This window comes from Pelophylax lessonae, assembly GCF_965119305.1.
Source record: "Pelophylax lessonae genome assembly, chromosome: 2".
Taxonomy (NCBI): domain Eukaryota; kingdom Metazoa; phylum Chordata; class Amphibia; order Anura; family Ranidae; genus Pelophylax; species Pelophylax lessonae.
This window is the reverse complement of record NC_138769.1, coordinates 270163931-270180336: the sequence shown is the minus strand read 5'-3', so window position 1 is coordinate 270180336 and position 16406 is coordinate 270163931. Positions and strand designations below refer to the sequence as shown.

Genomic DNA, 16406 nt, shown 5'->3' with positions numbered 1-16406 from the left:
ACCAGACGTTCCTGGTATCTGGGGCAGGGGAGGACCGGGCCAGCAGGCAGGGGGGCAATTGCCCCCTTGTCCGCACTTGTGCCCCATAAAAAAGGCTACACCACTTCTGCCACAGCCATGCCCTAAGGATTTCTGGGGAAGAGAAATAAAAAGTCACTGTTGCTGACCTACTGAGGGTGGGTTGAAGACAAGGACAAAGCACAGGCCTCCCCCCTAGCATGTATGGTGTAGACTGTGTCTGAGCAGAGGCTGGTTTCATGCCCCACTGGAGACTCTTCTGCCCTGGCCAGCCCCAACTGAGCTGTCCCAGCTCCCCCCAACCTCCCCCTGCTGGCCAGGTTGGGAACCCGGATTCAGCCAGTAAGTAGAGAGTATCTGGAGCAGGGCTTCAGCTTGGAATAGGGGTCAGGAGGAGGATTGGAAGAGTGGGAGGGGGGGTGAGGGAAAATGGGAGGGGGGCCGAGTCACTGGACCGTGGGCCGTGGGTTTATACTTGCCCCCTGGGCCGAAAGTTGCCAGTCTGCCCCTGATCTGGGGACAGTCCCCGGATTGAGGACACTGTCCCCGGTCCTAGTCTTTCCCCAGTTTTGTCCCAGGATTCAGGGCCGGATTAATGTAGACAGGGCATCCCATGCTGGCTGAAAAACAGCCTGGTGGCTCAGATGCAGACGCCCCCTGCTGGACGAGCTCACTGCCGCTCCTGCTGCTGTTCAGTGGAGGAGTGGCAGAGCCAAAAATTGACTGAATGGAGGGCTGAGAACGGGAGATGATTAGATGGGAGGGGGCCTGTCTGTACACAGGTGAGGGCAGTGGGGGAGCGGGGGTCAGAGCTGATGCATGGAGGGATGAAGAGTTTAGCTGTTGTGGGGGAAGGGCTAAGAGGTGGCTGCAGAGATAATCTGTGAGAGAAGGGTGCTGAGGTGAGCTATGGATGTGGGGACAGAAGTGTTCTTTGTGCATAGCAAACCTCTGAACCCTGTACTCTATGCCTAACACCCTCCTGTGTATTATGTAGTCCTGTGCCCAGTGCTCTGTGTATTATGCAGTCCTGTACCCAGCGCTCTGTGTATTATGCAGTCCTGTAGCCAGCACTCTGTGTATCATGTAGTCCTGTATCCAGCTCTCTGTGTATTATGTAGTCCTGTGACCAGCGCTATGTGTATTATGCGGTCCTGTACCCAGCGCTCTGTGTATTATGTAGTCCTGTGCCCAGCGCTCTGTGTATTATGCAGTCCTGTATCCAGCACTCTGTGTATTATGTAGTCCTGTGCCCAGTGCTCTGTGTATTATGCAGTCATGTGGCATTTGCCACTAAAAAAAAATATAAGTCCCCAGATTTTATTTTAATAATCTGGTCACCTTATGTTAACGCTCATATGAGAATTTTGTGATTGAGTTTAGAGCTTAGATCTTTACTTAATGTTAATTTGGAGTCTTTCAACTCTGATTTTGAGGTTTTATTGAATTTGATTATATATGATATACCATTTGTGCTGATCCTGCATTTGGATATTTGGATGCACATGTTTTTAAGAAATCACTCATGCAATAATCAGATCAAGATATTATTCATCTACACCTTTCTCAATACCCTTTCTCCCGCTATACTGCTTCACGCTTTACAAGATTTTGTGTGATCTTTCCTTGTATCTCCTTGTACACTACTCCTCATTTCATGGTCTATTCAGTGGTCTTAAGAGCTGTCCTAAAAGAAGGGGTACCATTGTTAAATGACAGCTTCATTCTACCAATAAATAAACTGTTTATTGAAAACTTCGATCGTACAGGAATGAAATGTCCCAACTTCCCCTAGCCACTGTTACTCACTGCCTTTGCATGACATGATTTCTTTTGGAGGAGGTCACCAGAGTTTTTTCCCCCATATTGAACACTCATATTTTCAGGTTTGAACATAATTAGTGTCTAAGGAAAAGTCACTTTTGATTTTAGGGCTCATGCACACTGCAGCTTAATAAAAAGCTGCTTTTACAAGCATTTGAGCTTTTATTTCAGCTTGAAGAAGCTTGTATTTTTTATTTTTTTGCATGTCTTTATTGAGCTTCTTTGAGCTTTTTTGAGCTCCTGTGAGCTTCTTTGAGCTTTTTTTTTTTTTTTTTTTGTATAAGCGTTTTTTTTTTTTTCACAAACCCTCCCCTCAGCTAATTCTTCCTATTTTTGGTGTGCATTCAAACTTTATTGAGCTTTTTCATGCTTCTTCCTGCTCTTTCATGCTTTTTTGAGCATTTCTGGGCACTTATATGTCTTTTCTGTTTGAAAGCTCCTCTCAAAATCGCGAGTTTGGTGGGGTTTTTTGTCTATAAGAGCATATGCCTGTAAACTCATAGTTACATAGTTAGTGAGGTTGAAAAAAGACATCAGTCCATCCAGTTCAACCTCTGATGTGTGTGTGTGTGTTTGCTGTTAACCGTACATTGTATACCCCTCTATGTTGTGGTCTTTAAGGTGCCCATCTAATAGTTTTTTGAATCTATCGATGCTCCCTGCTGATACCACTGCTTGTGGAAGAGAATTCCACATCCTTACTGCTCTCACAGTGAAGAACTACCTGCGTATTTTAAGGGTAAACCTGTAGTTTCTTCATATGCCTCTTGTCGCCTATTTTTCTAGATAGATGCTTGTCTGTCTAGACTTTACAAGGCCCCTCTTATATAATGCACCTTTGCAGTGGCTTTAATCTGGACTGGCTGTACATTTGCTACACTAACCAAAATGTGCTACAATAAACCAAAAAGTTGAGCTACAATAAAAAAGGATTCAAAACTCAACAGAGAATTCTGTAAATCTAAAAATAAGAGAAATCAAGGCATACTTCATAAAACATTTTAAATGTTCCTTTAGTTTAGTAAAATCTTTCTGGGCGAGGGGCTGGATGAACCATTAGCAATAATATTAATCTAAGGCATTTAAAACACAATGACTTACCACAGGCACTGTAAAGTGGAGAGCAATGATGAGATGGTACCCACAGGTTGGCAGATCCTGTATCAAATACAACCTTAAATATCTGAGGAGGAGTACCGATACTAATTTCCCCAAAGTATTGAGTCTGCAATAAAAAAAAAAAAAAATTATTTGGCTGTACTCCTAACTTGATTTGTTTACTGTAATGTTTCTACATAAACAATTGCCACATCAGAGTTTAATCATACCCTAAAGTAAAGTTATAAAATAAATTCATTAATTAAAAACAATACAATTTATTCAAAAGATCACATTAAAAAGTTAGCTTTTGCTTCAATATTCACCTTTAATGCATGCAGAACTATCCCGCTGCAGTAGGTCTTTTCCACCAACAGATGTCTTCAGGGTTGAATGAAAGCCAGCATTACTCAACCATGACCTCTGGAAGGTTTGAACTCCTTCATGACCAGGTAATTTTTTGCTATACTGCACTGTGTTACTTTAACTGACAATTGCATGGTTATGCAATGCTGTACACAAATGAAATTGGTATCATTTTTTTTCCAAATTTAGGCCAATATGTATTCTGCTACATATTTTTGGTAAAAAAAAAAAAAAATTCAATAAGCGAAAATTGATTGGTCTGCCAAAAGCTATAGTGTCTACAAACTATGGTGTATATGCGTGTGTGTGTGTGTATATATATATATATATATATACATGTAGCGGTGCTCCATAATCATAAAAGATGACTGTTTGACATTTGAGAGGAACTCGGCTCCATCTAGTGGCCAAAATGATACATTACAGCTGCTCTGGAATTTCCTGTGATGTGTTGTGATTTTCCTGTCAGGAAGTCTAGCAGACTAGATCGTCCATAATGCATTGGGAGTACCAGGATGCACTGCTTCACCGCACAGCCTTCTGGGGGAAGCTTGTTAAAGGAAGGGAGGAGCCAGGCTCAGCCCTTCTGGACTGGACTCTGAGCCAAGCAAGAAGCCAGCGCTGTGGATTGATGCTGTATGTTAGGCCAAAGCTTCTGGGCCTGAAGTGACTACGTTGAAACGTTCCATCTTCAGCAGAAGGCCCCTTCTGGAGGTCCTATCGATGCTTGCAGAGACTGGAGTCGTCCACCACAAACACCTAGCGCGGCTGGTGACAGAGATCAGAGACTAAGACAGCAGTGGAGAGTTCCAGAGGGAAAATCCTGTTGGTGAGAGGGCACCTGCCCAAAAACTGACTCTATCTATCAAAGCAGTAACTTTAGTCAGGGTTAGCCTTAGAGTAGTAGGAGGCTATATAACGGGTGGCCCAGTACATCTCTCACAGAAGTTTTACCACCAAGCCTGCACAGACACCCCGCGGTGTTTACTAACTGTTTGCTGCTATCCTCTCTATTGATTATTCCTCCTCAATATGGATTACAAATCGCATGCGCTTCAATTTTGCTAGCGAAGATATAGAGAAGAAACAGCGGAACCGCACGTGGGACTCAGATAGGTCTACCTGTCTGGCACTGTGTCTAGCATTTATTATACATGAGTGTAGGTTTTTTTTTATCTTTCTACAAGTAACTTCTTAAGGAGCCATATTTCATTGTATCCCACTTGTTCATTCTGTTACATAGTAAATTAAGCCTTAATTTAATGCAACCCTGTGTGTTGTCCGATTGTGTCATCCAGAAGGACTGCAATTGGAGAAAGGTAACAAGTTATTATTATTTGCTGAAGTGTAATATTTTAAGTTGTGTTCTCTTGTAGTCATTTGGGGTTCCAGTCCTATTCTGGGTCAGTTGTGCCTAGGGAGGGTTTGAGACAATTCTGTGGGTTGTTAGGCAGGGTGCAGACCCAATAACATAATCAGCAGCTCCTGTGGGGGTGGTGCTATGCGTGGGGGCTCGTCCGGGATATCTACAGTCCTGCAACACAACCCTCTCAGCCACAGAATCCCCCTAAACGCAGAAATGGATCCTACCGCTGCAGCCAAGTGGTGCAGGGAAGAGAATGTCGTAGTGGAAAATGGTCTGGTGGTTGAAATCAAGGGAGAGGTCTGGACTGAGGAAAAACCCCTCCCAGTTTTAAGGGCACTTTCCACAGACAGGAAATTCTGGGTGACTGACATAAAGACAGACACCACCGTTCCACACACGTATGCATTGTGTGAGTGGAGGAAGGGGGTCCCTGATTACTTTAAGGGGACCAGTGTAAAGACTACTGACCAAACAGAACTTATCTTAATACATCCAGAAGTCCTTACTGAAGGTCTCTCATCCACCACTCCTGGGGGATCCAGTAAAGAAAAAGGTGTCCAAGAAGGGAGTCCAGAGTCACCATCTTTGTCTACCTTTAGCTCAGAACTGTGTGCTGTTCTCGGGGAAATCGCAGCAAAATGTAGTAAGGACTCCCCAAACTATCTGAGGACTGGATATAGGAAGCTCAGGACATTCTCTGGGAAACAGCCTGTGCCTTCAACAGAAGATGGTTTTGAAGAGTGGTTAGATACCACCACTCAGGCTTTGGAAGAGTGGGAGGTACCAGAACAGCACAAGAAACAGAGAATCACAGAAAGTTTAAGGGGACCTGCACTAGAGGCCGTACGTAATCTCAAGCTAAGCAAAAAGAACTGTACTGCACAGGATTATCTAGACATTCTACAAGATGTAGAGAAATTGAAAAGGAACAGGTGTGTCCAATATCACGGACCCTAGATTAGCCCCATGGGACCCGTGTGTACATATAGGATAAACCCAAAATTGGGACTTTAAAGGTGAGGTTCACTATGGCAAGTATAGATAAACAATGAAAGGCAATAAGATAAAATACAATAATTTTATTGATACATAAATGAAATGAAAATTCAATCAATAAAGATGCAAAGCATCAATACAATAATTCAAGATTGTGCAGTAAGTGAATGATGTCATTCATATAGTCCCCTCCCATGTTTTTTCCCCGAGTCCGCCTTCTTGTTCGGCGGATGTATAGTGACCTTGCCCTACCGCCCCGCCTCCTCCTTCGGCGGTTTGCGCGGGACAGAGTCACAAAATGGCGCCCGCACCGGAAGTGATTGTAAGAGGTTAGTTACGACCGCATCACTTCCGCTGGGACCAGATATTTATTGCCAGGCACGGCGCGGTCTAAACAGGTCACAACCACGGCGGTGTTACCTGCTGGACCGTGATCATATCGGCTTGGATGATCTTGTAAGTACTATTACTATAAGGTTGCCGATTTGGCGGACATCATGGACGGCTATACCTTCACTTTCTCTGGGCTCCACTTCTAACTCCGGCACCATTCTTTCTTGCCTTGTTGGTTTGTGGATCTTTACACTTATTATTTTTTCAGCTCTTGTAACTGCTCCATTATTTCATGAGTATCGTATTGGATGCTCCTTTTCAATCCTACTCCTTACTCTTTACATTCGTGAATTTGAACTGTGGCAGATGCATGAATGTGTCTACTCACACGCGATCATGGTAAGAACACACATTTATTATTTCTTTCCCCCCTTATCTATATTCACTGGGCAGCAGCCAGGACTAAATTCGTATAGCACTTTACTCTTTTTCCTTCACTGAACACTGTCCAAATCTATGTCCACTTTACCGGCTGGAAACTATGACAAATAATTTTGGCCTGATAAATGGCGACTGATATTCATGCCGCCTCAGACCACACACACTTAGATATATGTTTTGTGCCAACCATTTCCTTTTCTCTTGATTTTAAAGAGGCAGCGATTTAAATATTTCTATTGGTGACCCCGTTAACTTCCGTTACCTGGCACTATCCGGTCCAGTTTCTGCCATATCGGGAGGACATACCCAGCTGGATTCGTCCAGGAGTCTGAATACTCCCCAGATGGATTTGCAGATTATGCCATTGTTTTGTGATTTCTTAATTATGCCCCGGATTTGATCATATTGGTGAGTGTCGTGTCTGACATCTCTATACGATTGATCTATGTCTAACCTTTCTACAAATGTAAAAATTAAATTGTTTTGTATGATAGTCATTATATGTTATTTATATCTAGAACCTATTTGGAGGTCACCACTCTAAATTTACCCTGAGGAAGCCCACAAAATGGTGGTGAAACATGTCGGACCTGTGTGACCTTGCTACTCTAAGATATGGTTCTTAATATCCGTTTTTATTGCACAATCTTGAATTATTGTATTGATGCTTTGCATCTTTATTGATTGAATTTTCATGTCATTTATGTATCAATAAAATTATTGTATTTTATCTTATTGCCTTTCATTGTTTATCTATACTTGCCATAGTGAACCTCACCTTTAAAGTCCCAATTTTGGGTGTATCCTCTATGTACACACGGGTCCCATGGGGCTAATCTAGGGTCCGTGATCTTGGACACACCTGTTCCTTTTCAATTTCTCTATATATACCAGGGATGCGGTGAGCGTTCTCTTGGCCTACTGGCATTTCGAGTTTGGCACTAATAATGTTCTTATTCTACAAGATGTATTTGGTCGGACGGAGAACGTGGCTGAACTTCTTTACTAGTTAGACCACTGTTACCAAGAAGAGGAAGAGAAGTTGTCCGAATTTATTAGACGCCTGTATAAGATCATCCACCAGATCCTGTTAAAGAAAGGGATAGACCCCCGGAAGGTAGATGAGACTCGTGCACGGCAGGTGCTGAGAGGGGCTCAACCTTTAGATCCCATTGCCATACTGTTGCGAACTCGTCAAGATGGTGGCATTCTAGAATACCCTGACCTGATTCGAATGGTCAGAGAAGAAGAGGTCATGTTGGACAACAAAAAGAAGAGTCGGCAGTTTGACTCAACTGCTCGAGTCAGAGTGATAAGTGCAGAAGAAGGTGACTCGCAAGTTGAACTTCTAAAGACCCAGGTGTCCCAGTTGATGGAAATGGTGTCTATCCTGACTAGTCAGGCATCCACTCTACCTAATGGGAACATATCGGAGAATCCAGATGAACCTCCTAACCTTAGAGCAGATTCGGAACCGAGACCTACAAGATTGTTAACTTGTTTCAACTGTGGGGGAGTAGGACATGTTAGAGGAGTATGTCCCAGCCCAGGAAAGGTTGTCTCAAAACCTCGCAAGCCAGCGGAAAACTTCAGAGGGCCCCGGTGAAGAAGTCAACCGGGTGCCCGCCAGTTTCAAGGGACTCCAGGAGGCTCACTGGTTCAGGGAAACTGAGTCAGGGAGTCAGATCTAGGTACAACGCTCCTAGTTCTATACTACAGGCTACTGAGGAAAGGAAAATCAATGCACACCGGGCCCAGCGGGGACTGAATCCAAGGAAAAAAAGAAAAAAGAAAAGAGCTTGGGTGCAGAGAACTGAATCAGACAACAAGGCCACTTCAAGAGAATTCCCAACTAACTTGGTCGGGCCTTCCCCTGTAGTCTCCGTCCAGGTAGAAGGAATTTACACAAGAGCCCTCCTTGACACTGGGGCCCAAGTGACTCTTCTGTATAGAGACTTCTATGATAAACACCTTACCCATCTACCTCTGCCGAAGTTGGAAGATCCGGAGATATGGGGTATCGGGACTCAAAGTTTTCCCTATGACGGGTATCTGCCAATCAAGTTGACCTTTGACCCATCAGTGGCTGGTGAAGCTGAAACCTTCGACACCCTAGCGGTGGTCTGTCCTCATCCGCCAGGGGCCAACAATAGCTCTCTCATCATAGGGACCAACACTGACCTGTTAAGGCGCCTCCTGACACAACTGGTCCAGGGACAGGATGCTCCAGCGCCAAGGATTCACCCCATGCTACGGCAGGCCTATCAACGACTAGTATTGGAGCAAGAGACTCCTGCAGAAGGAGTTGGAAGACTCTGGAAGTTGGACAGAACGGAAAAGGTCTTGCAGCCAGGAGAGGTGGCTTGTCTGAAAGCTTCGGTTAAACTCACATGGAAACAGCCGGGCCCTTTTATCATCTTTGAATCAGGTCCACAGGAAGAGAAGAGAGGGATAGAAGTAATCCCTGAAGTGATCCCTTTAAAGGTGTTACAGAAAAACCGTGGAAGGGTTTTAGTGAGTGTCAGAAACACCTCTACTACACTGGTGAAGGTACCGGCCAGAGTGCTGTTGGGCCAAGTTAACCCGGCTACCCTAGTTGTCCCATCTGATCTTAAAAAGGAGGAAAGGGGTAAAGTTGTCATAGAAGAGCTCTGCTCTGGAAACGCTGCCCTCCCACCGGAATGGGTGAAGAGGGCCAAGGAACAACTTGCTTGATGGCAAGGAATATTTTCTAAGGATGAGTTTGACGTGGGATGCGCCAGGAGTGCCACTCATAAGATTCGCCTGAGTGAGGACAAACCTTTCCGAGAAAGAGTCCGGCGAGTTCCCTTAGGTGACTTAGAAGATCTACGTCAGCAGCTGGTGGAACTCAAGAAGACGGGTTATTCGAGAATCCAGGAGCCCATATGCTTTTCCGATAGTGGTAGTCTGGAAGAAAAAACGGATCTTTGAGGCTTTGTATCGAATACCGAACACTGAACAGAAGAACCATCCCAGACCAGTATACCACTCCTCGAATTGAAGACGCCCTACAGAGCCTGTCAGGGGTGAAGTGGTTCAGTGTGATGGACTTAAAGAGTGGGTACTATCAGATCCCCATGCACCCTGAAGACCGGGAGAAGGCAGCCTTCATCACCCCCGTGGGGTTCTTTGAGTTCAATCGCATGCCTCAGGGGTTGTCAGGAGCCCCTGCTACTTTCCAGAGGCTGATGGAAAGGACCGTTGGGGATATGAATTTGATAGAGGTACTGGTATACTTGGATGATGTTATCGTGTTTGGCAGGACTTTGGAAGAACACAAGGAGAGATTGGAAAAGGTACTGAAGAGGCTACATGAAGAAGGCCTGAAGCTTTCTCCTGAGAAGTGTCAGTTCTATCAATCCTCGGTCCATTACCTGGGCCACATCGTGTCTGCAGAAGGGGTGGCCACCAACCCGGACAAGCTGGAAGCGGTCGCCTCCTGGCCGAGACCTACAAATGTGACCGAACTAGGGTCGTTCCTGGGCTTTTGCTCCACTGTACTCTACCAGGAACATGAGGGTCACTTGCGACCTGTCGCCTACGTGAGCAGGAGTCTACTACCTGCTGAAAAGAATTATCCTACCCACAAACTTGAATTCTTGGCCTTAAAGTGGGCAGCGGTCGACAAACTGAAAGATTACCTGTACGGAGCTGAATTCATTGTCAAGACGGATAATAATCCACTCACCTATCTGTTGACTACAGCCAAGCTGGATGCCACAGGACATAGATGGTTGGCTGCCCTCTCTAGCTTCAACTTCAGCCTGAAGTATCGGCCAGGAGTCGGGAACAGGGATGCAGATGCCCTATCCAGAAGGTTGCATGCACCACACGAACCTGATGAAGAATGGACCCATTTGGCTCCAGAAGAGGTGCGTGCCCTATATCAGGGAACTGAACTTAGATCCAGAGGAGGATCAAGAGCCGAAGAGATTGGGGTTTCGGCTGTCGGAGTACCCAAATACTATTGCAGGGTGACCCAAGTTGAAGGGGAAGATTTACCCCGGTTGTCCAAAAGGGACTTGAGGAAGGAGCAGCTGGAAGACCCTCTGGGGAAACTTCTTTTGGAAGCCTTGGAGATCCAGCGCTCCAGGGGCCCGTCTTTTGCATAGATAGTGGACCCGGCTACAGATCCGAGAAGGGGTGGTCTACCGAAGAGGTCCATCCGAAGATCTGGAGGAGAAGTGGCAACTGTTCTTACCAGCTAAATACAGGGAGAGAGTTCTGGCTGCTCTTCATGATAATCATTGCCATCTGGGACCTGAAAGAACTTTTCAGCTTGTCGGAGACAGGTTCTACTGGCCCTGTATGAGGGCCGAAGTTGAAGGATACTGTCATTCTTGTATCCGATGCATACAAAGGAAGACTCTGCCACGTCAAGCAGCCTCAATGGGCCATCTGCAAAGCCAGGGACCCATGGAACTGGTGTGCATTGATTTCCTTTGCCTAGAGCCTGATCTGAGTGGTCAAGGGAATGTACCACCATTTTACCAGATACGCCCAAGCATTCCTAACAAAGGATCAGAAGGCCTCAACGGTAGCCAAAGTTCTTGTAGATAAGTTATTTGTACACTATGGGTTACCACAATGCCTCCATTCAGATCAGGGAAGGGACTTTGAAAGCAGACTGATCAAGAGACTGTTAAATCTGTTAGACATTCAAAAGACTAGAACTACTCCATACCATCCACAAGGGGATGCCCAGCCTGAACGATTTAACAGGACTCTTTTGGACATGTTAGGGACTTTGAGCTCAGAGAAGAAGCAGCATTGGGGCAAACATGTAGCTGCCATTGGGCATGCTTACAACAGTACTGTCAGTGATGTTACTGGATATTCCCCTTATCGTCTAATGTTTGGACGAGAGGCTCGGTTGCCAGTGGATTTGGCCTTTGGCATCTCGCCCGATCACACCTCTTCAGCATCGCACAAGGGATATGTGGATCGACTGAGGAAGAGTCTGAAATCGGCCTATGATAAAGCTCAGGCAACATCTGATCAACGTGGACTGAGGAATAAAAGGAATTTTGACTTACAAATTTGGATCCAAGACTTGCAACCCAGGGACAGGGTATTGTTGAGGAACTTGGATGTCCCGGGAAAACACAAGTTGGCAGACCGCTGGAAGTCCCAACCTTATGTTATCTGCAAGCAACTACCAAACATCCCTGTGTATCAAATTCGGCCTGAAGGAAGTGTGGGTCCATTGAAGACCCCGAATTCATACCTTTCCACATGCTTCCAGAAGAAGTAGTTGATGATGAAGATCCTGAGGAGGAGGTTGCACCTTTCTCTGAAGAAGAACTGACCACTCTTGAAACATCAGATTCCAGTGTGTTGGAACATGAGGAGGAGGACATTGAAGAATCCCCAGAAGTGGCTGGTCCTAGTACCTCTGAGATCGTGCCTCCCAAAGAACAGAGGCAAAGAAGAGTCATTCACCCACCCAAAAGACTGACCTATGACCAATTGGGTGAATGCTCGGAAGAAGCTATCTTTACTTCCAAACGAACTCTTGATCAGCCTAGTTCTTCCACTGCAGATTTGGTGGAGGACAACCCTAGCTCACCCCCAGGCACATCTGTACAAGCCACTCAAGTGTCGGGGGTCTGTGAACAGAATTACCTTCCCTCCCCCCACAATAGGTGGGAGGTTCCTATGTCGAACCTGTGTTATAATATGCAGTTGTTAAGTTTGAACTCTGCTTATGAAAAGGAAGATAATTCCCTGTTATGCATATGTTAATGTTTTTTTTTTGTGTACTGCCAACATATGCACTGGAGTACATGCTGTTGTCTTCTTTGGTGACCAAAGTTTCTTAACCACTTCCATACCGAGTCATAGTAATATGACGTCGGCATAGTGGTTGTACGGATCCGGGCCGCCGTCATATGACGTCGGCCCGTTCTAGCTGCCAGTGCGCGCCCCCGGCGGCGCGCAGCAGCGCGATCAGGGATGAGGCTCGTCCCTCGGACATAGCCCATCCCTGATCAAGGTAAACAGCCAATAGAAATTGGCTGTTTACCATGTGATCGGCTGTGTCAATCACAGCCGATCACATGAGCGGCTCCAGCACGAGCCGCTCGTTCTCTCTGCAATGCGCGCCCCCGGGGACAAGGTTCGTCCCTCGGACAGAGTCGATCCCCGATCTAGGTAAAGAGCCAATGAAATTGGCTCTTTACCACGTGACCGGCTGTGTCCAATCACAGCCGGTCACAAATGTCAACAGAGAACACGGTAACTAGCTGTCACCGTGTTCTCCTCCTCACACACTGATCCTGTGTGAGGAGGAGATTGTGGTAACAGCTAGCTACCGATTACAGTGCGCGCTAAACACACTGATTCCCCCCCCCCAATAAAGAGCACCTGTCACTAGCCCATCAAAGTACCGAGTACCTGTCACCAGCCCATCAGGTACTCTGATTACAGGTACTCGGGTACTCTGATGGGCTGGTGACAGGTATTCGGGTACTCTGATGACAGGTACCCGGGTACTCTGATGACAGGTACTCGGGTACTCTGATGATGGGTACTCGGGTACTCTGATGACAGGTACTCGGGTACTCTGATGACAGGTACTCGGGTACTCTGATGACGGGTACTCGGGTACTCTGATGACAGGTACTCGGGTACTCTGATGGGCTGGTGACAGGTATTCGGGTACTCTGATGACGGGTACTCGGGTACTCTGATGACAGGTACTCGGGTACTCTGATGACAGGTACTCGGGTACTCTGATGATGGGTCTGATGACAGGTACTCGGGTACTCTGATGATGGGTACGCAGGTACTCTGGTGACGGGTACTCGGATACTCTGATGACGGGTACTCGGGTACTCTGATGACGGATACTCTGATGACAGGTACACGGGTACTCTGATGACAGGTACTCGGGTACTTTGAGTACCTGTCAACGGAGTACCCATCATCAGAGTACCTGAGTACCTGTCACCTACCCATCAGAGTACCCGAGTACCTTCCACCTGCTCATCAGAGTACCTGACGCCTGAAGTACCCGAGTACTTGCCGCCTGCTCATCAGTACCCATCACTACTCATCAGTACTCATAAGTACCTATCACGTATCAGTACTGATCATCAGTACCCATCAGTACAGTATCACCTATCAGTATCAGTACTACTCATCAGTACCTATCACCTGCCTGTCACCTGCCCAGCAGAGTACCCGAGTACCTGTCACCTGCCTATCGGAGTACCCGAGTACCTGCCACCTGCTCATCAGTACCAGAGTACCTGTCACCTGCCCAGCAAAGCACCCGAGTACCTGTCACCCTTCATACAGCCACCATGTCCAAGTCTAAAAAGGTTTATATACGTCCTCCGTTTAAACCTAAATACCGGTGTTATGGCAGCAGATAGCTGCCATAACCCTGGTATTTTTTTAAACGGTGGACGGTTGGCTTTCTGATAAGGGTGGTCCCAGGCGGATTCGCCGTGGGATCACCCTTCCGGGATGGCGGAAGAGGCGCCCCCCCCCCCTCCCGCCGCGTTCCGGTCCTTTTCTCCGCTTACCGGACCCGCCGGCAGCGGGGAAAACGATCTGGTCCCAGATCCTCACAGACAGGATGTCGAGTGAGGGCAAGCTTGCCCTCACTTGACTCTATGGTCTTGGAGGACCGGAGCTACGGAAAATGTTGTTGCCTAGCAACCGGTTTAAAGGTCCTTTTTTTTTTTCATTTTATATAATAATTTTTTTTTTTTCTATCTTTTAGTGTACTTGTGAGATTTGAGGACTTTTTGACCCCAGATCTCACAAAAAAGAGGTCCTGTCGTGCCTATTTCTATTACGAGGAATGTTTACATTCCTTTTAATAGAAATAAAAATGATCAATTTTTTTTTAAATGGTGTAAAAATAAAAAATAATAAATAAAATAAATAGTAAAAAAAAAAAAATTAAAGCGCCCTGTCCCCGTGAGCTCGAGTGCAGAAGCGAACGCATACAGAAACCCCGCCCACATATGTAAACGGTGTTCAAACCACACATGTGAGGTATCGCCGCGATCGTTAGAGCAAGGGGAATAATTTGAGCCCTAGACTTCCTCTGTAACTCAAAGATGGCAACCTGTAGAAATTTTTAAATTGTCGCCTATGGGGATTTTTAAGTACCAAAGTTTGTCGCCATTCCGTGAGCGTGCGCAATTTTGAAACATGACATGTTGGGCATCTATTTACTCGGCGTAACATTATCTTTCACATTATGGAAAAAAATTGGGCTAACTTTACTGGTTTCTTTTTTTTCAATTAAAAAAAGTGAATTTTTTCCAAAAAAATTGAGTTTGGAAGACCGCTGCGCAAATACGGTGTGATAAAAAATATTGCAATAATCTCCATTTTATTCTCTAGGGTCTCTGCTAAAAAAAAATATATAATGTTTGGGGGTTCTAAGCAGTTTTCTAGCAAAACAACTGATTTTAGCTTGTAAACACCAAATGTCAAAAATAGGCCTAGGCAAGTGGCTAGGATGCATGATGATGCTCCTTGGATGTTAGGCCCCTCTATATGGCTAGGCTGTGAAAAAGTCTCACACATGTGGTATTGCCATACTCAGGAGGAGTGGCAGAATGTATTTTGGGGTGTCATTTTTGCTGTGTACATGCTATGTGTTAGGAATATCTTATAAATTGACAACTTTGTGTAAAAAAAAAAGTTTTCATTTTTTTCCACATTTTCCAAAAACCTGTGGAAAAAAATGATATGTTCAAACGACCCATAATGCCTCATAGAATATACGTTGGAGTGTTTGCTTTCCAAAATTTGTGGACTTTTCCATTGTATTGGTGCTCTAGGGCCTTCAAAAGTGTGATAGGTAGTAAGAAAGTTTTATGTGTATTTATGCTCCTAAAACGCCTTATGGTGCTACTTGGACGTGGAGTCTCTTTTTGTGGCCAGGCTGTGTAAAAGTCTCACACATGTGGTATCACCATACTCAGAAGGAGTAGCAGAATGTATTTTGGGGTGTCATTTTTGCTGTGTACATGCTATGTGTTAGAAATGGCTTATAAATTGACAAGTTTGTGGGAAAAAAAAGAAAAAAAAATGTTTTTCTTCATTTTCCCAAGAATTGTGGGAAAAAATTATAACTTCATAAAACTCACCATGCCTCTTACTAAATACCTTGGACTGTCTACTTTACAAAAAGGGGTCATTTGGGAGGTATTTGTACTGTCCTGACATTTCAGGGCCTCAAGAAAGGAGATAGGCCGTCAGTACATCTGGTGTGATCAATTTTCAGTAATTGGTACCATAGCTTCTAGACTCAATAACTTTCACACAGACTAAAAAATATACACTAATTTGGGTTAATTTTACCAGAGATATGTAGCAGTATAAATTTTGGCCCAAATGTATGAAGAAAAATACATTTTTTGCAAAATTGTATAATAGAAACTAAAAAAAGTGTTTTTTTTTCAAAATTTTTGCTCTTTTTTTGCTTATATCACGAAGAAAAAAAACCCAGTTGTGATCAAATACCACCCAAAGAAAGCTCTATTTGTGTGAAAAAAATGATAAAAATTTTGTTTGGTTACAGTGTAGCATGACTGAGCAATTGTCATTCAAAGTGTGAGAGTGCTGAAAGCTGAAAATTGGTCTGGGAAGGAAGGGGGTCTAACGCTGTGGATTGATGCTGTATGTTAGGCCAAAGCTTCTGGGCCTGAAGTGACTAAGTTGAAATGTTCCATCTTCAGCAGAAGACCCTTCCCGGAGGTCCTATCGATGCTTGCAGAGACCGGAGTCGTCCACCACAAACACCTAGCGCGGCTGGTGACAGAGATCAGAGACTAAGACAGCAGTGGAGAGTTCCAGAGGGAAAATCCTGTTGGTGAGAGGGCACCTGCCCAAAAACTGACTCTATCTATCAAAGCAGTAACTTTAGTCAGGGTTAGCCTTAGAGTAGAAGGAGGCAATATAACGGGTGGCCCAG

The 16406-nt window shown here is 45.1% G+C and overlaps 1 protein-coding gene across 2 annotated transcripts in view; it reads right to left on the bottom strand.

Annotated features, from left to right (window-relative positions):
* The window catches only part of REN (renin), an 822085-nt gene that overhangs the window by 523695 nt on the left and 281984 nt on the right, over positions 1–16406 (bottom strand). For both annotated transcript variants that reach the window (XM_082245108.1, XM_082245109.1), the window contains exon 3: positions 2944–3067. In XM_082245108.1, the coding sequence (XP_082101234.1) occupies positions 2944–3067 (124 nt within the window). The remainder of the gene's footprint in view (positions 1–2943; positions 3068–16406) is intronic.